This window comes from Triturus cristatus, chromosome 11 (genome assembly GCF_964204655.1).
Source record: "Triturus cristatus chromosome 11, aTriCri1.1, whole genome shotgun sequence".
Taxonomy (NCBI): Eukaryota; Metazoa; Chordata; class Amphibia; order Caudata; family Salamandridae; genus Triturus; species Triturus cristatus.
The window spans coordinates 361709193-361736788 of NC_140594.1; the positions used below are offsets into that span (position 1 = coordinate 361709193).

At 45.3% G+C, this 27596-nt stretch overlaps 2 protein-coding genes across 24 annotated transcripts in view; one reads left to right on the forward strand and one right to left on the reverse strand.

Annotated features, from left to right (window-relative positions):
* The window catches only part of DUSP18 (dual specificity phosphatase 18), a 127343-nt gene that overhangs the window by 38080 nt on the left and 61667 nt on the right, over window positions 1-27596 (reverse strand). For 9 of the 22 annotated variants that reach the window (XM_085633698.1, XM_085633695.1, XM_085633697.1 and 6 more), the window contains one exon: window positions 23780-23840. The exons of 9 other annotated variants lie outside the window; for them this stretch is intronic. Coding sequence is in view for 1 of the 13 variants with exons in the window: in XM_085633717.1 (XP_085489843.1) it covers window positions 23780-23840 (61 nt within the window). In the remaining 12 variants the exon portion in view is untranslated. Of the gene's footprint in view, window positions 1-14197; window positions 14281-16722; window positions 16780-23779; window positions 23841-27596 lie in introns of all 22 variants that reach the window. 4 more of the 22 variants (XM_085633714.1, XM_085633708.1, XM_085633716.1 and 1 more) reach the window with 2 other exon arrangements.
* LOC146784180 (uncharacterized protein C5orf52-like) overlaps window positions 14873-27596 on the forward strand; it is a 36334-nt gene continuing 23610 nt past the window's right edge. Inside the window, exons 1-3 of one of the 2 annotated variants that reach the window (XR_014970492.1) lie at window positions 14873-15013; window positions 18702-19010; window positions 24829-24937. Coding sequence is in view for 1 of the 2 variants with exons in the window: in XM_085633718.1 (XP_085489844.1) it covers window positions 14937-15013; window positions 24829-24937 (186 nt within the window). In the remaining variant the exon portion in view is untranslated. The remainder of the gene's footprint in view (window positions 15014-18701; window positions 19011-24828; window positions 24938-27596) is intronic. The other variant, XM_085633718.1, reaches the window with a different exon arrangement.

A 27596-nucleotide genomic window follows, 5' to 3' on the forward strand; every position in this document is an offset into this window, starting at 1 on the left:
CCCCCCATACTATACCTTTGGGCTTCCTGAATGATTCACAGGGGATTCGACAAAATGTGCCACTTTTATAAACCAGTGTCAGTTACACTTCATGTATAAGCAGGACTGTTTTCCCAATAAGCAATCAAATGTTGCGTTTGTTTTATTATATTGGGGTGGTACAGCTGCTACCTGCTCCATTCCGTTAGTGGAAAAGGTTGACACCCTACTTCACAACCACACTGTCTTCAGGCAGAATTAAAGAAGTTGTTTGATCATCATTCCTTCATACAATCAGTTGATACAGAGTTGCTCAATTTATGCCAGGGCAGAAAAGACCTTGGGCCATATGTAGGTAGCCTCACATTTACCAATTCATAAATACCGAATTTTACCGATTCGGTATTTATGAATCGGTAAATGTGATGTAGGTAATGATTCGGTAAAGTTTACCGAATCGGAAAAATTCGGTAATTATGAATCGGTATTTACCGATTCGGTAATGAGGCATTCCTTCCCATTGATTCCTATGGGCCTGGAGGCCCATAGGAATCAATGGGAAGGTATGCCTCATTACCGATTCGGTAAATACCGATTCGGTAATGGGGGGAGCATATACAAAGGTGGCAGGGTGTCACATTGACACCCTGTTGCACCCCTGAATCTTGCATGTGTGCACATGTGGCGCACATACATGCCCTAAGGGCATGTATGTCTGCCACATGGCACTCTTAAATCTGCAAAATATTGCTTTTTGCAAGGTATTCGTTATTTATCACCAACCTGTATTTGGTGGTAAATAACGAATTCTTAATACTAATTTTCACTCTTTAGAGTGCTCCCTACATTGCATTTCTGGATTCGGTATTTACCGAATCGGTATTTTACCGATTTCTTAAATTCCGATTCGGTAAATACCGAATCCAGAAAATCAGCCCCCTACATCGCAAATGCCTAAATACCGGTCGGTAACGGGATATTTACCGAATTTCGGCCGTTACCGACCGGTATTTGGCTTCCTACATGAGGCCCCCTATATCTTATATAACTACGTTTAACTGTTTGGTGGCTGAGTAGGGTTGCCTGAAATAAAAGGAGTTAATTGTTTTATAGAGGCTGCAAAAATGAGTTAAAGGATCTGTTGGCCCAAGTTGTTAACCCTCTTGAGAACTGCGGCAACTTAATTGATCCGGTAGTAAAATTAGATAACCGTCTTTCTGAACGCCATCGGGACAGAGGAAGGTCAGATATTAACAGTGCTTAATTTGAGCCGGTGCTTTCAGGTGCTCAGCACCGGCACTTAATTGTTTTCCGGTGCTTGGCACCAGCACCTAATAGTCAACACCATACTTAGAACAGTCCACCACATGGTGGCACTGCTCATCTAATTTAGAGATGAGCAGAACAACTGTAGTTTAGGACTACAATACACATTAAAATTGCTAATAACTGCCTCCCCAATCATTCCTTTAGCTTTGGGGACCTAGAATAATCTGAACTGTCGCATTTGCATGCGAAAGAGATGGTCAGTAGTTGTTTTGGCAGCAATGACAAGGGCGATGGGTGGCAAAAGCTGCAGTGGTCTCCTGGTTAGAGCCCTGGCACTTAATATTTTACAAATTAAGCACTGGATGCTAGTGCTTTACAGAGAAAAAAAGACAGAATCAGACCGTTGAGTGAAGAGGAAAGACAAAAATGTTGTGACTTGAAGCTTTGTTTGTATTGTGGGAACAAAGGTAATTTCTTACGTGATTGTTCCTTGAAAACCAGGGAAACTAGAAGACCCAAGACCTGATGAGGCAAGAGTTTTGGGTCACAAACCCTGGCACAAATAACTTCTGTGTGTTTCTATCGGCATTGTTTGCGACAGCTCAGTTGACATGGAAGCAATTAACATATGGTCCTTTTTTTTTTTTTTTTTTTTCTTTTTACACAGTGCGAGCGCAAAGATTACCTAACTGGGGATAAGCAATGTTTAGATGGACCGTGTCTAATATAAATGATGAAGGTAGAAATATTGAATGTTGCTTACAGTAGCTCACATCCATCAAGAATTTCCCAATGACTCAGGGAAAGCATTTAAAGTATTATTATATACTAATTAGAAATAACACCCTCGGACTAATTCATATTATAGGATAGTCAAGCACACTTTTATTCTTGAATGGGGAGAGTAGAATGTGCTGCCAGCTGATGAGTTGCAGATATTTGTATAAAAAGCTTTGCTATGATCTCCAAAAATGATGTAAACAATCAAATAATACCCACTGCCCTGAGACTTGCTTACGCCCAAGATTATATCAAGATTATGCCAAAATGAGGAATACCAATGCTCATAGGTTATACTATCAAATGTAACCTAAATCTACTAAAACCTTAAATGTTGCATTTATTTTTGGGAATATTGTCCACTCAAATTAATTAAAAAAAACAAATCAATTGATTTCCGGTAGGACCCTCATCAAGAGACTCCACCACATCGGGCTCCAGGGAGACACCCTCAAATGGATCACATCCTTCCCTACAGGACGCACCCAGAAAATCCAGCTACCACCCTTCACCTCAGTCGAAGAGCATCATCTGAGGCATCCTTCAAGGTGAACCCTGTGCCAGACCCTGTATAACACCTACATGACACCCCGGCCGACATTGTCAGAACCCATGGCCTCAACATCATATCCGACACAGACGACACCCAGCTCATCCTCTCACTCAAATGAGACACCTCCACCACTAGAACCAACTTCCACAACACCATGACCAATGTCGCCCACTGAATGAGGACCAATTGCCTGAAGCTCAACATGGAAAAAATCGAAGTGCTGATTTTTGGGAACAACCTCTCCATATGGGACGACACCTAGTGGCCTGTCAAACCCTGACCCACACCCTCACCGACAGACCATGCCCGCAACCTCGGCATCATCCTGGACAGAAAACTCACTGTGAAGTGTGAGTTCAACTGCCTGAATTTCTACCAACCGTCAAGACAACTGTGCTTTGCCTCTCTCGCACACACTCCCCGCATCTGCTAAAGCCACAGTGAAGGCTATTCATTCTCCTACCTCGCTGCCAAAGCCTGGAATGACCTTCCCCGCCACCTTCGAACTTCACGTTCTCTCACAGATTTCAGAAAGGGACTCAAAGACCTGGCTTTTCCACTGAAGTCAGTGAGACCTCAGCACCTTGTTACTCGCTCTTTATAAATATAGATTGATTGATTGAAAACATTCGTAGAGAAAAAAAACAAGAAAAGGTTAAAACACAAATAAATAAAAAAGTGGACAAATAACTATCGGGAGTGAGTTTATTCCAGACAAGGGAAAGAGGCAGCTAACTCCATAGCAGCAAATGTTTCTGTGGCTTTGGTCAAAAGAGATTGATAATTCAGCGTCCATAACTTTGAGGCGTGACCAGGCAGGTCGCTCCCCATGCCACACAGCTCCACCTGTTTGTGCCCGTGTTTCCCGCCCTCGCTGCTGCCGCAAGTTTGCGCCAGTCCTCTGCCTTTATTTTTCTCCCCATCTGTCTGTCAGCCGTTTTCTTTCACTTTGTTCACTATCACTGTATTTTCTTTCTGCACTCATTGTATTCAGTTACTATTCACTGTATTCCTCTTATCTCCTTTATCTCTTATTTCTTCCCCTTTCTCGCCGCTGCATCCCCTGCAGCCCCGCCCCCCCGCTCACTCATTGGCCCAACCGCCGCCTCCCAGCCGCTCCTCCCTTCCACCTCCCCTACTTAATGGCGGCATCTGCGTGCACGACGCTGGGGCACCAAAGGCGCGCCTAAGGCAAGCTAGTTTGCGCCCGTCCATGCCTGGACCGTGCCCAGCGCCGAACCCCCTGGCCCCCGCAAGAACCACGACACCCAACGCCGCTACGACGCCAACATCCTCCACAAACTCAACATCGGCTGACCATCCACCTGCTTCCAGGCCACCCTGAAGCTCACGCACGGACCCTTCTCCTGCCGGAGCTGCAGTTTCACCAGCCACCGAACATCGGCACGTCCTGCTCCTCCCACCAGGGCAGGTCACAATCATCACAAATGCATACTTCTCAACACCCGTTCCGTCCACAAGCACGCCATGAAACTCTGGGACCTACTAGACTCATCCTCCCCGGACGTTGCCTTCCTGACGGAGACCTCGATGAACCCCTCCTCGGTGCCCGACATTGCCATAGCCATCCCGGACAGCTACAATATCACCCGCACGGACCGCACCAACAAACCTGGAGGTGGAATCGCCATCGTCCACAGGAACACCCTCAGAATTTCAACCAGCACCAAAGACACCCTCAGCACTGGCGAACACCTGCACTTTCAGATCCACATCGACCCCAATACCACCCTCAGAGGAACCCTCGTATACAGACCCCCCCAGACCCCGACCACAGTTCAGCAACTCCATCACCGACGTAGTCAGCACGCACGCCCTTGCCTCCACAGACTACATCCTCCTCGGAGACCTGAACTTCCACCTCGAGAACAACGGCAGCAGCTCCACCACCCTGCTCGACAACCTCAGACTTAAACAGCTCGTCACGACACCCACCCACTCTACCGGACACACGCTCGACCCAATCTTCTCCTCCAGCAACCACCTCACCTTCAGCCACACTACCGAACTCCACTCGACTGACCACCGCTGCATCCACTTCGCCTTCAAGAAACACACCACGCACAACCACCCGCAACGAATCCCCCAACGCAGCTGGAACAAGGTCACCGAAGACCAACTTATCACCACCCTCGCCAGAGACCCACCAACTGACCCCTCCGACACCGAAACAGCTGCCCGCAACTTCAGGCAATGGATCGACAACTGCGCCAACACTCTCACCCCAATCAGGAAACCTTCAAACAGACGCACCAACAGGAGAGCCATCTTGTTCACCATCGAGCTCCAGGCATCCAAGCAGACTTGCCAAAGACTCGAGAAGTGGCGCCACGAACAGACACCGGACAACCACGCAGCCCTCAAGAATGCCAGCCGCAAGCACCACCAACTCATTCGAACCGCAAAGAGGACCGCCTTCAAGGAACGCATCAACAACAACGTGCACAATAGCAAAGAGCTCTTCAACATCGTAAAAGAACTCGCCAACCCCAGCTCCAGCGACATCGCAGACATCTTCAACACCCAGACCCACCCCACACCCGCCGACACTACAGACTCACCGCCCCCCAACCACACTGGCCTCCTGCTCTCCTGGAACCACGGCAACGACTACGACACCATCAAAACCATGAACACCATCCAATCCGGCTCACCATCCGACCCCTGCCCTCCTCACATCTTTAACAAAGCGAGCTCCATCATTGCACCCAAACTCCAGAAGATCATCAACAGCTCCTTCGAGCCACTTTCCTGGAGAGCTGGAAACACGACGAGACCAACGCCCTACTCAAGAAACCCAAGGCGGACCCAAAGGACCTCAAGAACTTCCGGCCCATCTCCCTGCTCCCGTTCCCGGCGAAAGTCATCGAGAAGACTGTCAACAGGCAACTGACCCGCTTCGAGGAGGACAACATGCTGGACTCTTCCCAATCCGGATTCCGCAGCAACTAAAGCACCACAACCGCCCTCATCGCCGCCACCGATGACATCAGGGCCGTGCTGTACAACAGCGAAACCGCGGCCCTCATCCTCCTGGAACTCTCAGCCGCCTTCGACACCGTCTGCCAACGCACACGTCTCCACGACGCAGGGATCTGCGACAAAACCCTGGACTGGATCACCTCCTTCCTCACCGGCAGAACCCAGAGAGTACGCCTCCCCGCTTTCCGTTCGGAAGCCACCAAGATCACCTGTGGCATACCCCAAGGATCATCCCTCAGCCCGACCCTTTTTAATGTCTACATGGCACCGCTCGTTAACATCGCCCGTTCGCATGACCTCAACATCATCTCATACGCCGACGACACCCAGCTGATCATCTCTCTCACCAAGGACCCCGCCACCACCAAAACCAAACTCCACGAAGGAATGAAGGCCGTCGCCGAATGGATGAAGAGCAGTCGCCTGAAACTGAGCTCAAACAAGACTGAGGTCCTCATCCTCGGCTCCATCCGCCTGGGATGACTCCTGGTGGCCAGCCACGCTGGGAGCTGCCCCAACCCCCACCAACCACGCACGCAACCTGGGTTTCATCTTGGACTCATCACTCTCAATGACCCAGAAAGTCAACGCTGTCTCCTCCTCCTGCTTCAACACTCTCCGCATGCTTCGCAAGATCTACAGATCTGGATCCCCACCGAAACCAGAAGGACGGTCATCCAGGCCCTCGTCAGCAGCAGGCTGGACTACGGCAACGCCTTCTATGCGAGAACCGCGGCCAAACTCCAGAAGAGACTTCAACGCATACAGAACGCCTCCGCACACCTTATCCTCGACATCCCCCGCCACAGCCACATCACTGCCCACGAGAGACCTGCACTGGCTCCACGTTAACATGAGGATCACCTTTAAGCTCCTCACCCACGCTCACAAAGCACTCCACAACGCCGGGCCAGTATACCTCAACAAACGAGTCACCTTCTACTCCCCAAACCGCCAGCTCCGCTCCGCTGACCTCGCTCTCCGCAACATTCCATGCATCCACCGAACGACCACCGGCGGCAGATCATTCTCCCACCTCGCCGCCAAGACATGGAACACCCTTCTCATCCACCTGCAACAGACCCAGGACCTGCTGACCTTCAGGAGAATTCTCAAGACCTGACTGTGCGAGCAGTAGCAGCACCCCCCACTCCCCTCCCTAGCGCCTTGAGACCCTCACGGGCAAGTAGCATGCTCTACAAATGATTGATTGATTAATTGAATAGTTGTTTCATCAGATCTAACAGGAAGGTTTGAAGAAATGCTTTTGCAATAGACAATTCTTCCTCCTTTAACCTTAGAACATCCATTTTAGCAAAATGTATTTTAAATCCAGATGCCTCGCCTTATACAAGGATACAATCCAAGGCTTTCACAAACTCTAGGGGGTGCTAGTCGAACAAAGATGGCTGCACCCGTGTGAGGCTCTGGTGGCCTGGGAATAATTATTCAGAATTATCCTGCTCCCGTGACAAGATAGACCAATAAAAAAAAACAAAATACAGCGCCGGGATACACCTGGGACTGCATGCAGCGGCTAGAAGACGTAATACCCCGCTGGATGTCCAGTAACGACAAGTCTCACTCTGCTGCTGCAGAGGTGCGGCTGAGCTAGTGGTGTGTGCTAGCGGGAGCGGCATCAGATCCGCCGCCGGGACAACATGAAACGACCCCTTCCTCGCCCATGAGCCCCTGAGAGTTATAGGTGCGGATGGGATGGGACTCCTGCTGTGGTGTGCGCTGGCGGGGGCCGCGACTGGAAACGAGAAGAGCAATCTCTCCCCCCCCCCGCCTAAACGCAGGTACACACGGTGGCGGTGCTGGAGGATCGAATGCGCTGCGGGGCTGCAGGGAAAGACACAAGCCAACCGGAGAGCGGCAAGCTGTGGTGAGGGGCACGCATTTGCACCCAAAAGAAGGCAGGAGATATTATGGAGGATGGGAGGGCCTAGTTGAGGCCTACACATAGATTTGCGGAAGGCCCCACTGAATTGAGAAGGCCCGATCTGCAAGGCGGGCAGACACACATACTGCTGGCTCTCCCAAATTGACAGACAGTGCTGCCTTAGACTTCAATACGCAGTAATAGATACATGCACTAGCACTGGGGGAATTGATTACACCACGAAGCCACAACTGGAATTGCGGCCATATCACCTGCAACGGGAGAAAGCACGAAGGTAATGATACACAGCGAGGCCTAGCTGAGATCCGCTTGCGGCCTACGGCCAGCCGAGAACCCACAGACACGAGCCCATATATTTTCGCCGCTTCACCGTACTAGAGAAGTAAGGGTGGCAGTGCCACTGAGTGCAGTCCAAAGCGGACCCTTCAACTGAATAAAAACTGTTAGCATTGACACAAAGCCTCTACCCTCACACTCTCGCATACATAGATAGAGCCCCCTCAACGCCACAAGGAGATAACTGCAGCGCTGGCGGAGGACAACCCTTGCTACGCCGGCGCTGTGCACTGAGAAGTTTTAAGCGTCATCTCTCACTTGCAACAAAGCCCAATGCGAATAAGGTCCATCAGCTGCCGCAGCGATATCAGCGACGCAGGCGGGCCCCCCTGGATACCATACTGCCGGAGTGCCCCTGCGACGAGATTGTAGGCCTCTGTGTCCACTGAACTGTCCCCGGGGGAGTGCTGATAGGCAGCAGTCACGCGCGATGGGAAAAACACACCCGAAACAGACCTTTGAAGCCCGCAGAACGCCGAGACATCAGTGCGAATCAGAACAACTGACAGCATGCAGAGTGCAGAGGAAGACTTAAAAATGCTGCTGGTCACCATGAAGCACAGTCAAGCTTCCATAGAATCCAAAATGGACACTATGTGCAACAGACTCGATTTTATGGCCCAAAAACTAGAAAAACACGACACACGCATCGAGGAGACAGAGCACAGAATCTCAGATTTGGAAGATGCAGCGACCTCTAAGGAAAAGCAGCTGGTTCAAATGGACAACCTACTAAAGGTTATAGCAGCTAAGAACAAGGACCTCGAGGCGCGCTCTCGGCGTAACCACACCCACGTTCTGGGAGTGCCGGAGAGCGCCAATACTGACAAAATGGAGAAATATGTTGAGAAGATGCTTTGTGGCCTCTTTGTCCCGGAGGCTTTCTCGGCCCAGTTGGTGGTTGAGCGAGCGCACCGATCTCTGGGCTCCAGACACCCTCCGGCGGACGCCAGCCACACCTATTATTGTAAAGCTTCTTAATTATAGAGATCGGGATACGGATCTGAGACTGGTGAGATCTAAATCACCTTTAATCCATGACGGTTACACTGTTGCTTTATACCCGGACGTTACGATCGCTGTCCAAAAGGCTAGAAAGAAATTCGCTCTGGTGAAGCGGAAACTGATGCAGGCACATATAGACTACCCTATGTTGTATCCTACATACCTGCGAGTTACCCACCAGGGGAAACAGTACTTCTACACCAATCCAATTCGCAGCAGGTGGAGGACTATCTATGAACACTGAAGAAACCGGAATCGAACTCCAAAATGGAGGATCCAGCGATCCGAACACCCTCTCAGCTCTCTGATAATGACAGACTGTAACTAACGAGAAACGGGCCATGAGTACCAGAACCAGCGGAGGAGAATGAGAACGTGGTGTTTACTAAATTGGTCAAAGACTGAGTGAGCTCTGCATAGGCATAGAACGAGCTTATACAATATATATGGTTGATTAGCATTGCTATGGAAAATGAGTGAGCATACTTCCCTGAATCCCGGGCAGCCCGCTACCTCTGATCCCCAGATCGTAGAGAGAGGATAGCGGGTAGGAGTGCCCTCTGAAGCTACCCCACAGGGTGAGCCCCTAGTCTTATCAACAGGCTTTCTTACCCCCTTTCCTTTTTACACATTCCGTTATAGGCCCTCAGGAATTGGTCCACCTTTGACCTTTAATGGTTACCACCATTCCTCCCCTTCTTCCTCCCCCCCTGAAGAACGGAACTCCCCTCTCCCCCCACCTTTTTTCCTCGATTCCTGTAGCTCACCCTCCATCTCCCCTGACCGCCTTCCCCCTTCTAATATAACTCTAGCTCCATCCCTCCCCCCTGCTCTTTTCCCCCTTCCTCTTGCGTTCAATTATCTCCTATCTTCCCCCCCCCCTATTTTTTTTGGTTCACACAAGTTGGCATTTATTGCTGAAGTTTAGTTGTTAATAAACATAGTTTTAAGAGCGGACCGTTTTAGTGGGGTGGGAGGAAATGATCTTCACAACAAGTTTGGGACGTCGATGTGGGTGGGGGAGGGAAAGACTTTTGTTCAAGTACTCCGCAGCATGACAGAGTTCCCATGCAGTGCACAACATGAGCATACAGACGCACCACGTAGCATCAACACGCCCACCCGCTGCGTGAAAGATAGAGACATGTACATACCTCCTAGACAGAGATCACGCGTCAAGGTATTCGGACTAGATGAATAAATCTGGCGCAGCCCCTTCAATACGTTCATTGACCTGGAATATCAGAGGATTAGGAGACCCCAGAAAGCGTAGGCAAATAACAGCATACCTAGATACTCAATTCAGATTGTGATGCTCCAGGAAACTCATCTAATCCCTAAGAGACCGCAGAGATTCGCGGCTAGATGGGCAGGATACAGCTGCTTCACATCCTGCTCAACCTACTCGCGAGGTACAGCCATATTAGTCCATAAAACCACCCCATACGTGCCCGCGGGCATTATATCGGACCCGCAAGGCCGGTTTAGTCTGACGTGGGGAGTGCTCGCCTTGCATTCAGTGACCCTAGTTAGCTGTTATGGCTCTAACACTGACGACCCCATGTTCTTTGCTACGCTATGGGGCAAATCATAGATATCGGATCAGCGCATGTATTATGGGGGGAGATTTTAATATCAACCAGATGCTAGATAGGTCCAAACCGCAGCCCTACTATTATACCCGCTCCCAAAGCCAAATGGGTGAAGTCATTAAGGACTGGAGTCTGCTAGATGCCTCGAGACATCTGCACCTGGAGAGGAGGGAAGGCACGTGTCACACAGCAGCACATGAGACTTGGTCGCGTTTGGATTATTGGGTGATCACTAGAGGACTTAGCACTAGGTTAACTGGGGTGGAACACTTAGCACGCACCTACGCCAACCATTTCCCTGTACTCATAAGTATATCGCCACCAACTACACATACCCCTTACATAAACTAGCGCCTAAACCTCACCATGCTATTAGACACGGAGTTCGGAGGTGAAATGGATCAAGAAACACAGGAATTCTTTCAGCAAAATCTAGGATCAGTTGAACATGTGATGACTGTGTGGGAGGCTTTTAAGGTGAATATCAGAGGAATAAGCGTTGCCAAGGGAGGTGGGGTGCTTGGGGACCTATGGCAGATGCTCACCCGGCTAGAGAAAGAACTAAAACTAATAGAAGGATATAACTATCTTGCCACCCCAACAGAAATACATTGAGCTCAGGGACAAGATAACAGAGTATAAAGAAGAAGCAGATAGGAAGTGTCAATTCCGAGGAAAATACTTCAAAGCACGCCGCTATGGGGAGGGTGAAAGGCCAGGGAAAGTGTTAGCTGAGCAAATCCGAAAGCCCAGATTCTCGAGCTACGTGCTGGAGATACAGACACCGGATGGGGAAAAGTGCAAAAAAGACATCAGATATTCTACAAACATTCCAAACCTTTTATGCTACACTATACACATTGGCACGACAACAGCCGATATCCCTACAACAATACCTAGAGCCGGTCGCCTTGGGATGGCTGGGAGACTCGCAGAGAAAATTCCTTTCCGCCGAGTTCGAACTAGACTAAATCAGAGCTGCCATAATGCAGCTTCGGTTGGGCAAGGCTCCTGGGCCCGATTGCCTACCTGCCAACTTTTACAAGGCATATATAGAGCACCTAGCCCCAATACTTAAACAGGTATATGACGAGGCCTTGGAACTAGGAGAGCTGACACCCACTATGAGAGAGGCCCCCATAATTTCAATACTTAAACCCAGTAAGCCGGCAGATAGATGCGATTCATACAGACCTCTCTCTATAATTAATTTTGATGTCAAATACTGGCTAAATTATTTGTGAACCGGCTGAGTCTACTCATGAAGGCGCTGGTGCTGCCTGATCAGGCGGGTTTTGTGCCAGGCCGTGCTAGATCCCATAACTTGCAAACCTTGTTTGCGACAATGCAAGATATGGATCCGGACCGCATGGCGGCTGTGATCTTCCTGGACGCTACCAAAGCGTTCGACTCAGTAGAGTGGGACTACCTATTCGGCATACTGCGGAGAATGGGGATGCCGGACTGCTTCCTGGCCTGGATAAGGCTGCAATATACGCAGCCACGCGCAAAGGTAGTAATAAACGGGGCAAGCTCGCCTTGGATTGACATTACGAGGGGCACTCGACAGGGGTACCCATTGTCACCACTGTTATTTGCCTTGGCTGTTGAGCCCTTGGCGGCCAGACTCAGGCAATTAAATCATGAATGGGCCTTGGAATACTTTGCTAGGCATGTATTAATCTCACTATATACGGATGACATCACGCTGTATGTGCGAAAACCTCAGACCAGTCTTAACCCAATCTTGAGAGAGTTTATTGCGTTTGGCAAGCTATCAGGAATAAAAATAAATTGGGCGAAATCTCAAATGTTTCCGCTAACTGATGCTGTGCGCCCTTATCCCCTGAACTACCCCATAGAATGGTGCCCCTGCGAAGATAGGTATCTGGGATTAACAATAACTAGAGACAGTCCAGAGCTCCGACGTGCTAACTACACGAGAGCGATGGAGCAAATCACAGAGTCAGTGGGGAGATGGATAGCGTTACCCCTATCCATGGCAGGAAGAATCTCCCTAACGAAGATGGTAATTTTACCCAAGTTACTGTATTTATTTATTAGCATTCCTCACTCACCAGCCGGCTTTTTTTTAAGCTCTTAAAACTCAGATGATACGCCTTGCATGGGGAGGGAGACAACCCAGACTTAAGTGGGAAACGCTGACGCGGTCATATGCACAGGGGAGCCGATGGATTGTTCAAGTATGTCCGACTGAGACAGAGTGTAAAAGCTGCAACCCCTGACTACCCTGGCGAACCCCCTACGATGGGCCCACTGCATAACCTCCTCCAGAGCACGAATTCCGCTCACGTAGTATCCCTCATATACCACAATACACAAACACGAACACACTAGGGGGAATCGCTAGAAAGCAATGGGAGCAAGAGATAGAGGAACCTCTTGATGAGAAGGAATGGCAATATTGCTGTGAACAGACGGGCCAGATATCGGCCAATAGTAGGCTGTGAATCATTCATTATAAATATCTCCAGAGAATCTACTACACCCCCGCTAAGCTATTTAAGTTCCAACTATACGATAGGGACGCTTGTGACAGGTGCGGGCAAGAGAACGCAGGCTTCCTGCATTTGGTATGGGAGTACGCGGAGATTCGCCTATACTGGAGGAAGTGGCTCTTTTAGACTACACTGCAGATAAACCTTCAGAATATCGAGGGTACACAGCACTAGGCCTTTTACTGGCTAAGAGAAGGGTGGCATGCAAATGGGGCAGGGGGGGAGCACCTAAATTTAGGACTGGATCAGAGATCTAAATCATCTGGCAAGAGCAGACATTAATATATGCGGAACTACTACCCACAGCCTCTAGACCAAGAGACATATGGGACCCAATGCGCGCATATTTGCTTGCACTCATAGAGGCGACCATAGACGATGAGAACCCCCACCTCCTCAGCTTAGATAAGGCAGGCCCAAAGATATAAAACAAGAAACAAATACCCTCTAATGCACGCAATCCCTCCCACGACAAAGCGCATATCCCCCGGGATTTAGGTTAGAAGGCAATAAGCAGAGACAATAGGGAATGCAACACTATTCCAGCGCGAAGAGCCATGACCTGTCTTCCCATAGACGTGGAGCGGGCTCTACACTATGCAACAAATGCACTAAATGTGACAGGATGATTTGGGTGTCTATGTAATCCAATGTTAACTGGACTCTTCGAACTGTGAATATACTGTATGTACATTGTATGCTGCTTTTAAGGAAAACAAAATAATAATTTTAAAAAAAGGGCTTTCATAAACTCTGCATAGTTCACGTATAAGTAAAGCATATAACCAGCATTTGGCATGAATTTATTCCGCTCTGTAGTCCTAAAATAGTGTCCAGAAACGTATGCTCCTCCTGTTAGCAGGATTGCCATTCTTTAAAATAAAGACAGCTATCAACCGGAGGAAAGAGAACACACCCGGAATTTCAGTCTAGTGATATCAATCGAACCACCACCGTTAATTATTAGCTGTGCTGTGGCATCTTGATAGAAGTTACCAAACAGTCTGGTGAACAGGCAAGGTAATCACATTTGTGCTAATAGAAGTAAAATACATTTGTATTCAGAGGGCGAACACTTTATCAGATCAGATGCCAAAGTAACAGAACAAACTGAAGCCAAGCTAATAATGTTTTATTGAACTATTTTATACCATTCAATGCCATGTTCCCTGGGGCCTTGCCAGCCGTTAGTGACTGAATAGAAGCAATTGCTTCGATTACAGTAACTTTAAAAATTACAGCCTCTGGCACATACCTTGGATAGTTTCTGGTGTCCCAGTGTGGTCAAATTTGACTTTTCTACTAACCCAGCAGGATATTTTCCTGTTTCAGTAAGACCTTTAAAAAACAAACAAACACAAAAACGACATTATCTTGATCCCCCTTCATCTCAACGAATGAATCCAAATTTATAGTAATTTGAATTATATTATCCAAAATCTGCAGAGGGAAAAATGTACGGAGTTTGTTCCCTTCTTCAAATATTTTCCGTTTATATCTCCAAAGTTGAACAAGTTTAGAAGACTTCAAGACCTATTCATTACAGTTTTGACTAAATAAAGTTATGCTGAAATTCCCTCACTGGATCCCGGTAAACTGCTTTAGAAAGGATTCAGTTTGTGGGGAGGCAATCTGTCTGCAATTGAGCTGTCTGTATGCATTATCAGGATTTATAATTTCTACACCAATGGAACTGATCTCTTAATATAGTCCATAAGCTGTGTGGTATATGAATTCTGTATAGACTGTATTTTACACAATGTATGTAAACCCAGTTTTGGTGTGTTAAGGAGAAATATCCCAAAGGACCTTCATCCTGGTCTGATTTGCTATTGGCCCAGCTCAGCACTTTGCTAGTTTGATGATGTCACAAACCCCATGGGATGCCATGGGAAAGACAACAACCTGATGCCAGAAGCCTTTTATTTTACCTTTAGAGTGCTTGTTTTTTTTTTTCTTCCTCCCTTAGGGCACAAGATGCCTCCCCTTCCAAAATGTCGACGATACAGATGAATGGTCCAGTTCTTATCTTCTGCAGGAGGAGAAGCAATGGCAAAATAAAGCAATCCAGGTTTGTTTGGTGTTGCGCTTTGTGGATCTTTGCCCTGTATCTTTCTTTCTTTCTTGGTTATACTATTGGCCCTGGTTTGGACATGTATGTGTACCTCCTCAATGGACATTTACCTCTTTAGTTCCTTTACCAGTTTAGGAGCAGCCCCTCCCCATCAGCCACAGTGCCAGATTTCTTTATTGCTGCTAGTGTCTAGAAATTAAGATCCTGTTGTATTTTCATTTGGAAGGGAGAGGGGTCACACAATACCCTCTTGATAAATATCTTTATTTACGGCAGCATCCTGTGAAAGACAAGTCCCAAATCTCAACGTATATGAATATCCGAACAAGATGCATTTTAGTCACTTTACTCTCCAAACTAGTCATTGAGCCAAATAAATGGTAACCAATGCTCAACACGGTACGATGTGGAGCTTGGTGAGTCAGGCTCCTTAAGGAGTGGGTTAAAACACCTCACTGTTGAGCTTTGCCTCCGCGTTCTTTCCCATACTCTTTACTCAGGAGCTCTTTTGTCACCCATTTTAGTCATGCGGTTTCAAATATTGCATTTGGAACGACCTGTCCCTTGTCCAGCAAATTACAGAGTTTTATTCAAGGCACTGAGATTTACACTCCTCTTGGGCTGGATGAGCGACATATAGCTTTGAACATTTACATGTGATTTACAGTACCAGGGCCATGATATCCCCGGGGGATCATACGCCCGAGAGACTCGTTAATTCTTTCAAAAGCATATAGTGCATATGGATTGTCGTAAATGAAAACATACAGAGCACAGACAACATGGGAACTTGCTCAGGACAGATGAGCTCTTGCTTACATTTTATGACATGTGTGATCTCCATATAGTTCTGGCACACAAGAGGCAAAGAAGCAACCTCCTGCAGAATATTTTTACTGGGCCATGACCAATGTCTTTACACAGCGGCTACAACTAACTATAGCGTAGTTTATGTAAAAATATGGACCGTTAAAATATATTTAAATAGATTTCCAAAAGAAAAAATACATTTCCAAAAGAATTGGCAGGATGACTAGAGAAAGTGGCAGCACTACTCCACCACAATTTCTGTCCCCAAAAGATCATGAAGATGGAAAAACAAAATTGTAACCCTAGTTTTTGACCATGGTATTATCTCTGAATTAATAGAAAGGTAGAATATCTCTGCAAGTTCCTGAAACATAAATGTTCAAGATTTTTTTTTTAAATGTGTTTCCATCATTAATTTAAACAGAAAATGTGCCAAAATAAGCAAAAATCCTACCTTTTTTTGTTAAATAGAAAATGTATTACACACATAGTACATCTGGAAGAACAAAACTCTAAAAACAGTGAACCTGGCAAAACGAAAGGAGGAATGATGCCCCCTATAGGAACACCGCCATCAGTAAAAACAAACCCATCACGGGCCTGGCTATTGTTGCTAAAAATCCTGGAACAGCGCGTAAGAAAACTATACAAATGAATTTATGAAAACAATCTCCTAAACAGCTACCAATCAGGCTTTTGCTCAGAGTACAGTTCTGAAACTGCAGTAATTAACATCATGGATGAAGCCTTTCAAGTGCTTAACAATAATGAATCAGGCCTGCCAATCAGCTTTGACCACAATATACCACAATCTATTAGAATACACAATCTCCTCATATTTTGGTCAGCCCTTTGCTAGTTCAAGTCCTAGCAACAGGATGAGGGGAAAACAATACCTGATGGGAGAGATGCTACTCCAAGAAGGTGGCCAGCGTAGTCAGCCCTGCAACACCCTAGAAGTGAAAAGGGAAGAAAGCTGTCAAAGGAGGAAGAAAGACTAGAACTGAAGGGAAACAACATACAAGGGCAACAACATACAAAGACAACAAGGAGAGGAAAGATGCAACAGTGGTAAACGTATTCTCCTCAAAAGGAGAGATGTTATAAAGCCAACATCGAGAAAAGAGAGGAAGAAAAAAAAAAGATGCCAGCGAGGACTCCAACTTCCACGGTGAGAGGAACCGAGTCCTGGGGTACATGCTCGAACAGGAGGAACCAGGCATGGAAAAGTTCACCCGAGATGGAGAGGAAGTTACATGACAGCCTAACTGAATCAAAACCAAACTGACAATTTTATTTTCAGGTCAGACCCTGAAAACACAGACAAAAATGGTTATGCACACCTCAAATAAGATGGGCGCTCCCCAGAGTGCATACAACATGCCAGATCTGCAGGAGTCATACAATAGAACAAACTGACTCTGGAAACCCATGTTAAATCAATGGCAAAAGAGGCTCAACATCAGTGGAGAGCCAATAAACCAATGAGGATATTTATTCCCCCAGAATTTCTCAAGCAGGTTGTACGAGCACTGGTGTTCTTAAACTAGAATATGCCATCTCCATCCTCGCTGGGCTCCCAGCTATCGGGCAGCCCCTCTGAAAACCACCCTTCATGCTGCTGAAAGAAGGATTACTAACTCGAGAAAGTTTGAGTGGGTCACGGCAGCACTAATGAAACTCCAATGGTTACCATTCCAAGCACGCTGCACCTTCAGATCTGCCGACATCAGTTTCAAAACACTGAAACTAAACACCCCCAAGACATGAAAAAAATACATACAATCAAGCAGACGGAGACACCTCTGCAGCACTAGCAACCTTTATCTGAATACAATTTGCTGCCAAAAACCTAACTCGGTCCTTCTCTGGTTTTAAGGGATTGGAATGACATCCCATTAAGCATCAGGCAGTAGCCACCTTTCATATCCTTCAAAATCAGATTTAATACCTACGTATTGCTGAAATTACAAGACATCTCCTAATTGACTCCTGTCTCGCCCCCACCTCACCAGACACCTATATGATCCACTACACGCTCCAAATTCAGCAACCTTGCCGTGATCATGCTCAAAACGTACACCTGGTCAAAGTACATCACACTTTGCAACTTTCACCCTTTGTATGATTGTTGTATTTTGTGCACTTTGACCCACAGAGAATATCACACACCTATACCAGTCGATCCTTGTATCTTGTACCTTAGCAAAATATCTTTGATATGCAGCATTTCCATCTTTATGAAAGTACATTTATGCACCTTGGACCTTCCTTGCGATGTCCTAAACCTGCACGCCATACCTATATCCTATGGTTTTGTCCAATACCTCCAATCTGTAGCTTTTACTTTTCACAATACAATTGTTTGCTCAACTGTCATGCTGTTACACCCTTGCAAAGTGCTCAAACGTCCTCCTTGAATTAGGTATGCGTTGTAAAAATATTTTTAAAAGTGAGTGATTACAGTTTAGTATGAAGAGGGAAACAATAGTATTTACTTTTACGAAGGAATTCTAGTTCAGGAGAATAAAAAGATAAAACAACTGGAATCTAAGCTCCCTCTCGTGAATGGGGAGGGTTGCGGAGACTGGTGAGAATCCAATAACATTTGGCATTGCCTTGTGGCCGTGTCTATGGAAGGAATGACAGCATAGAAGGAAAGTTCATACTTGCCCTATCAGGAGTACAACCACTGTAACATTAGAAGGGTGGAAAGCGAAGGGCTATGAGATGGCAGCAGCTAAGCATATTTCCAGAGCATAAATAGTCTGAAGGAGAAAAGCCATGTTTTAACAATGTGTCATGGTTGGGAGCAATGATAGGGCTGAAGAGGGATACAAGCTCTTGAGTAACAAAAGCAAGTATTTCTTTGCAGAGAGAGTGATGGATGGATGGAACAGATCCCAGCAGAAGTGATATATCCATTGAACAATTACCAGCAGAGTTGGTGGATGCAAAGAACAGCTGCCAAAGGAGGCACTACGATCAGAAGAACTGTTTGTACGAGAGGTACTGGATACATGGAGCAACTCCCAACAGAGGTGCTCAAGGTATAGGATAGCCCAAACAGAAGATCCATTGTGCAACGCAATGCAACGCTGATGAAAGCATGAAACAACTCAAAGCAGAAGAGATTGCTGCAGGGAAAAGTTCTAGCAAGACCTGCTGCACGGTTGCCACAAGAGTGAGTAATAGTAAGCCTCTCAAAGACCTTGGGTCTTGCACCTAGGAATCTGCAGAGCAGGGGGAATCTGGAGGATCTCACCAATCTTCTTATGGGTCTAGTTCAGGAGGGTAGGCTACTACCAAGAATAACTCAGATCCTGCCAGAGACTCCTGGAGGATATTTTTTTGTACATATTTCACCCCCATCTTACTCTGAGAAAAAATAACCACAATTTTATTTATGACCAACATAAATACCAAGAAGTGACTAGAACATTTTTAAATAATCAACAAATATTACCAGCAATTACAAGTCATATGAAAAGGTGCAGAACATTTTACTCAAAATATTCTTAAAGCCTGCACCTAACTTCTGTCAGACTGCTAGAATCAAACCCCTCAAGTCTCCTTACGGTGCACGAGCACATCCTCCAGGGATTCACGGTCCAAAATCAATGGGCAGGGTGTGTACAGACCAGCGTTAGGTCACCAGTACCACAAAACTTCCTCCTGGGCATCCAAAATCAGGATTTATTTTATACAATTGCTGATCATTAATTACATTTTCGATGTGTTCCTTGCTATAGTGGCATTTCCACGTAAAGAGTGCTGGGGCTGCCCATGGTCCATTTCGTTAGGTTTCTATAAACCCAGCAAATTCTCACAAGGATACTGAATTACTGATATCTTTCATAGAGTTGAGACGCGGGGGGACCAAATGGACATTAGAGACTTGATCTGGTGGCTGAAGTAAAGCCTTGTGGATGGACAGCATATCTGCAAGAAACCTTAATCTAAAAGCGGTAAAATTCAGTGTATAAGCCCTTCAAATCACGTGCCCTTGAACAACTCTAATCATCAAGATTGGTAATTTACAAAAAAGGGAGTAACTAATTTAGGAAATACACAATTCCCTGTATCAGGTTACAGTGGCAGCAGAAAACGTAAATAATGACTCCAAAAAGAAAACACACTTTCTCTGACTGAATATTTCTATTTGAAAGTATTTAGTATGGTGCTTCTATCCTGAAGGCTATCTGATAGTACAGGCATTAACATTCAATAGATTCCATGAATTGACGCTCTGTACAACAATTCGCCCAAGACAACCTTCAAACGTAGTGGCCAGTACAGTGGAAGTCTCATGATCCCTTTTATCTTCTAGAACGTCCAGTTTCTGCTTGCAAACACCCATGAGACATGAAAAGACTGAAAACAATAGCATCTCATTTGCTGTACAATCTCTTCTGACATACAAGGCAGTGTTCAGCAATTTCTTTCTTATGGAGAGCACCCCCTTGCACAGTTTTTTTCTGTTGAAAAGCATAATGCCTTAGGCACAGGGAGTGCTCTATAGGCATCCTGCATAAATGTTTGCGAAACATGACATGAACCATGCCACATGCCCTACTGGACATGCTTCAGGGTGGTTTCACAAATGTAGCTTTGTTCCTTACCACTTCATCATAGGTTCAGGTCTTCTCCTTTAAATGGGTGCTGCATTGCTTCACCAGATGCATCCAACTAGTCAACACCATCCACATCAGGTGTTTCCTTTTATGAAACTTGGTAAGCCTAGGTTCTTGGGCTTGCAGTGATTGCAAATTACGGATCCTCTCACTGCTGTGCAACACAACACTAGCAAAGATACACATAAGTATAGGGGGGCCATCTCAACCATGCTGTAAAAAGCATCGACTGGCTGCAGACTCAATAGTCAGCATAGACCTTAAAAAGTGCTATCTTCCTCAGTAAAGAAAATAATTATTGCCCCATACTATTTAGCAATTGGTCGGACAGTGTAGATTCCTTGGGTGCGGTTACCATATAAGTAGACTGCGCATTTCTGGCCCCTTTGCATGTTCTTATCTTGTGGTAACATTTTTTTTTGTAGTCTGTGCACTGGCCCAACAAAGTTTTATGCCCCAGGAGAATGAAGCAATAAAAATGATAGCACTGGAAAAATGTTGAAACCAAATTTTACTACTAACCTGAAACAGATGGAGGATATCCTTACCGCAATGAAGTTTGAAGATGTGGAATGAACTCTCAATTTTGAAAACATTTTTGGGAACCATTGTTTTAATGCCTACTAAGACCTTCAAACGGCACACAAATAGAAGTACTGTGCTAAACCTGGGAAGATTCAGATATGGTATCCAGAGACATGTCGATGGGCGTCATAGTGCAAAACAGTGCTAGTTTCAGTGTCACCCTTTTGACACCAAAGGCTCTGTAAAACATAGCAAAAGCTTCCTTTTGAACGAAAGAGGTTTTTACTACTTCAGTGTTTGCAGTCCTCATTTAATTTTAATACTCCGAGCATGAATGTATACGCACCATCATCACAGAGCATTGCCATTCCAACGCTGCTGTTCATATCATGCTTTTTGTTCTACAGTACCAAGTCCATCTTTGCAACACCTCTTGGCCTTGGCCATGTCCCAGCATTCTCTATCCATCTTCTAGGTACGCCTACTGAGTTCTGAAATCAGAGTGATTCCTACTTGGCACATTTTACCTATACTCAGTCATTGAGCTCTCCACTCTGATGGTGGCAACATGTTAAAAGTTACTAGTAGTAACTTTACTTTATTAACTTAATTTTAAAAACATAATTAAAATATTTTAAATGACATTTTTAAAGATTTTAAAAACACCCATCAACATGAAAAAAGTACAAAATGTTATGTAAAATTAGATTTTTTTTTATAAAGTAACATTTTTTGTGGACATAAAGTTTAAGATATGTTACCATTAATGTTTTGATTTATATAAAAGTTTATCATTAAATGTAATTCCTATATATTTTTAAAAAGTCAAATATAAATTAATTAACATTAGTTTCTATGGGGTTCTGATTTACATCCATTATTTTCTATAGGAGGTTATTACAATACCAGTGGTTGGCTTTGTATGGTGATGGGCTTACTTCGGGTCTGAGTTGGAGTAAATTTGCTACTGTTTGGGGCCTTTTTTGGATGTACTAACTTTTTATTCGTAAATGTTGCTCCACCTTCTGTTTCAGGGGGGTGGCGACATCTAAGTATCCACTTACTAGTAAATTTACAGTGAGAAATTATGAATAGCCATCAGTAATAAATTTACTATAAAGTGTAAGAGTGAATTCAGAGATGTAGATTTACTCCATGTGTAAATGCACCTTTGTGTACACTGTATAGGCTCCTATGTTCATAACTTCAGAGCACTCAATAACGCACATGAACAGCCTAATTACTGGACATGTCGCAGAAAATATTTTGCTTCAATTAATAGGAAGACGGATATGTTTGATCATTGACTACACAGTTCCATTTCCCTTTAAACAGATCTACAGAGGAGAGCTGGGGGGTGTGAAATGTATAATATACAAAGTTGAAGCAATACCACCTAACCCCAGCAGGCACAATAAAACTGCACCATTGGTGGACACATTAAGCCATCACAGTGACACAATGAATTAACAGTCATCTGCTTTTTTTTTTTTAAGTACAGGCCACAGGTTCGAATCGTGGCACTGCCCATGCACGAAGGATGGAAGTCTGAATAGGCCAATTGAGTTCCATTAAACTCATCTTTTATTTAAAGAGATTATAAACAACAGACTTGCGGCCATGTAGGTGTTCTGAAGTAGTGTGTGCATCAAGTCTGCTCACCAGACAGACTGAAGAGGGAGCCAGCACCTGGAGCTCCATAGCCAAGGAGCACAGCACGATTTCTTCAGAACTCCAGCAAATTGAGTTACTTAATCTAAAATCCTCATACTTCATAAACATTGATATTATTCCGTTTCTACCAATCTGATTGAGAGTTATAGTACGAGAGTCCCACGCTCTAGGCTTGCTCACAATAAATGATGGCAATTAAAGCAGTTATTTTGACAGAAAATCACAAGCCAATATTTTCCACCAGTTTTACAAACTAGTTCACAATAATTTAATCATCTAAGAAAGTGTTGAGTGCATTAAAATTTTACATTGATAAATACTGAGGTGTATGTTTTAGATTAAATCTAGATTGCTTTGCACCTCGATTGATGTTGTTCCACCCCTGTTGTATGTGAATGGTACTTAAGGACTTGGTTAATTCAAGATGGCTAGTTTAATGAGAAAATCAAAGCAGCCGTTCCAGAAGATGACCTCAAACTGCATATAGGACAATATGTGCACCATGTTTGCACCATAGACAAACAGACCTGATGCACTCTTTGAACTTCCATGCAAAATCTGATGCATCCAACAGCCTAATTCCACAGCTCTCCAACGATATATTTTCCAAAATATTTCACCTACGTGGTGGATGGGAGGCATTATGCCAAAATGTAAATGCATTAGCAAAGCAAACTGGTCTGGATTCTGCTAGTGGAAGTATATAGTTAAGATTGGGACACCGTGTGTATAATGCAACCCCCCCCCACCCCCACAGCTAACCTAGAAAAGAAATATGATTGTTGGTAGTGGGAACCCCTTTAACGAACTGAGTCCATTAAGTCAAATTCTATCCTTAAATAGTGTAGAGTAATGGGTTATGAAAAGGAGTTGGAATTAGATTTGCTTCGTAAGTAATGAAATTAAAAGCTACAAAGCTAAATATTGCCCAATAGATACTGGCCCTTAGTTCAAGTATTAAAAGAAACACACGTGCTCACATATTTTGCTTTGGAGAACTATAGATGTAAATCCAGAACAAGCAGTAAAACAAAATGAACATGCACGGCTCATTACTGAAACACACTGTATCTCTGTATGTATATGTATACATGTTTTATTTGTACAGTAAGAACCTCACCAAAATTCAGCAAATCTCTGTATGGGTTCTTTAAAACAGGTTACCAGCTTCCGAATACGCACTTTAAAACAAAAAAGCCTCAGATTAGCAAATAAAATGTTGTGATAGCTAAGTAAATATATCCAAGATCACACACTGACCAGAAGTCCACTTTCTTTACTTTCGCTTGCTCTACTTTCAGTCCACCCCGCCCCAGTTCAGTCCACCCCACTCAATCCAATCCATCCAGCCCACCACACTCCAAACCATCCCACTCCAGTCCAATCCACCCACTCCAATTCAATCTACCCCTCCACTCCACACTAATCTTCCTCACTCCAAACCAACCTATTCCAATCCACCTCAATCCAATCATTTGCTCAACCGGGCTATAACATATAGTAGAAGCAAATATCAAATTGTGACTTTTTATTCCATCCAGGATTTTCCGGTGATTTATATATGCGTTAGATTCTCATTTGCAAGGAGGACAACAAACCAACCAACCAACACGAAATAAAGGCACGTCTACATGGTTCACACATCCCTGGTGACAGAGGGAAATGTATTCCCACCCACAGCCCTACCTTTCTCTGCTTCAGAGAACTAGCATGGATTACGGGATTAACTGACACATGAATTATTTTTATGGATCTGAGAAATCATTGGTGGTGGCAACGGAGAAAGAGGTACATTAATACCAGACACAAATATCACCCCCTTCAGAAACCAAGATGAGACTAACAAAGGTATTTCACAACGTTCTTGTGAGGATCTTCACAGTGACACTCAGTTCTAAACACCCTGGCTCTAACAGAGTTTGCCTAGATGACTGGAGAAATGCCTTGGTGGCAGTTACTGCGGATGTCTATGGACATTTCATTTCAGTCTATGGCATTATACTTGCACAATGTATATTACACTGAAAGAGTCCTACTGTTGCTGACAAACTTTACTGAAAGAAAGAAATATATATATGGCAGAAACTAACTGCTCATTCCACAATAAGCACTGACTTTGGCATAAAGAGAGACCACTAATCAGGCTGTGACACCTTTGTTTTTCTACAGCTTAATCGACGGGGGTGAACTAAGAGTACTAAAATGTCTGCCAAAAACCAACTATTGCAACGTAATCACACATGGCAACAAGAGAATGCAGAAGACCCTCGAGATGAAGGTAACAGCCAAAAGGATAAGAGGTGGGATGTGGGGAGAAGAGGGAGGTGCCACCATGCCCAGACTTCCAGACCTTACCATACACCTTTGTTAGAGTGCAGACACACTGCTTACATTATTAGACTTCAGTACTCATGAATCTGAAGTGGGAAGTAGGTCAGAGAATTTAATCAACTGCTGGGCGCAGTCAATGTACTTTTTAAACGTATGCAAGAAACCTTCTCCCATAAACAAACAGTGGGTTCATCAGCTTCACAGTCAGGACAAACAAGAATGATTTCTACTTGAGTGATCAACCTGTTAGGATAAACCCTGAGCTTCAAGACTATTTACTTAGTACCAATAGGGAGTTGGTCCTCTTATAAGCTTAAAATGTAAATCAGTGGCATAGCAGCGAACAGCACTGCCAGTGGGCCAAAACGCAAACATTTGCCTATCTTTTTAGAATGCAATAAGATCAATTGATGGACCGAATGCTGCACAATGGCAAGCATTCACCCCAGTAAAGAGATCGGGCCTAAATCCATCATTTCTTTGCTCCTCATGCCTTTCCAGTTCAGACCCAACCATATGCAAATCAGTCTTGACCCTGTTCCCCATGGGAACAGTCCAGCCTGAACTGCCAGACCAAGTCCTCCCTGGACTGGAAGCAAGCATCCTGGGACTGGTTTCAAGACATCACCCCCTCATCAGCCAGGCTAGCATGACTCCAGTGGCATGGGGAGCATGGGACCCATGTCTGGGTATACCCGTGCCACTAGGGGTGGCAAATGCAAACAGAACAATGGATGGACAGAATGCTTCACAATGGCAAGAATTCACCCCAGTACAGAGATCTGGGCATAAATCCATAGTTTTTTTGCTCCACATGCCTTTCCAGTTCAGACCCAAACATATGCAAATAAGTCTTGACCCTGTTCTTCATGGGAACAGTCCAGCCTGAATGGCCAGACCAAGTCCTCCCTGGACTGGAAGCAAGCATCCTGGGACCGGTATCACCCCTCATCAGCCTCATTTGTTCCGTTTGCTTTTGTCGCCCTAAGTGGGAAGGGTATTCCCAGACGTGGGTCCAGTGTGCACTACGCCACTGTATTCAAGCTAGCCTGGCTGATGAGGGGTGATGCCCTTAAATCAGGTCCAGGATGGTTGTTTCCAGTCCAGGGAGGACGTGGGTTGGCCTGTCCCCGTGAGGTACAGGGTCAAGACTGATTTGCATATGGCTGAGTCCTAACTGAAGTGGCGTAGTGAGCAAAAGAATGATGGATTAAACCTAGATCTTTGTGACTGCGGGTGAATGTTTACATTGTTCAGCATTCCGTCCATCATTTGTTCCTTTTGCTTTTATCTTTTTCGAATAGCCATTTGCTATGTTAGCCTACGCATCCTCAGTTCCTGGCTAGAAGCCTTCAAATCAGACAAATCTATGAACGGCTTGAGATGGGAGGTGGGTGTGAAACCTAGCGTGGTAGTGCCTCAGAAATCTCCAGAGTTAGCACTGAGAAGTGGTGGGGGATTTCCCTTTATTTCTCATTCTGCTTCTACCTAGGTGAATCGGAGAGCAGAAGAAACAGGATTTCTAGATAGCCCTCTCAGTGTTCAACCAGTGGGTATGTCAAGTAGGATCTCAGAAAGAGATGGCTTGCAAACCTTTAAAGAGCAAACACATCATCTTGGGTCAGTGTATGTGGATTCCCTATGCTGGGCTACACGGGATGGTGAATAATAGTCAACAACAGCTGGGTGGATGAATCCTATTCATCTGGTTAACAAGAAAATGTAGCACATTCTCCACGCATATGGAAAAATGGACAACACTACATGGCATCGCGAGAAATGTGGCAGGAAGGGGAAGATGAACATGTAGCTTAATGTTTTAAAAACAAGGAGCAAGGGCTCACATCAGATTGAAACACGCAATGCAAAGGACATGAAATATAAAAAGATTTAAAAGTGCTGGACAGGATACCTGAATTTATCTCAGTCACTGGTAATAACTAGGCCCGCATCCCTGTCTATCGTAATTTTGCACACCATGCCACCTCCGTTTGGACCCAGCCATATGCAAGTCAGCATTGACCCAGCTCCAATGGGGACAGTCCAGTCTGAACTGCCATGCCAGGTCCTTCCTGAACCGGAAAAACAAGCAATCAGACTGTTTTTTCCCTGAATGTGGCTCGTCAATCGGGGCCGCTTGGTTTCAGTGAGCAGAGTATCCACATTTGGGAACGCCCATCACACAGGCCGAAGGGAATAGGACGAAGGTTAATTTGCACATAGCTAGATCCAATCTAAAGTGGAATGGTAGGCAAAACAACGATGGAATGGGATGCAGACTGAGTAATTACCAGTGGCTGAAATTCAGATATTCCATCCATCACTTTTTTGTATTTGCTGCAAGTAACATGAGGAACAGGGATCATTAGACTCAAATGCACAGGTGGCATTTGGTGGAAGGACCTTACTGGTCCAAACAACTTGCTACGCAGAGCACCAAGAATGACATGCTTGGTTCTGTAACGAAGAATTATTTACATTCCAAACGTGTTTCAGAGGGTCAAGGGATAGGAAAGGGCTACTTAACCACATTGTGGGGGCTGACGCTTTTTACGCCGGCTGTCCTGGGGCTCTACTTGCTATAGATCCTGAACAGCGGGCCAAGT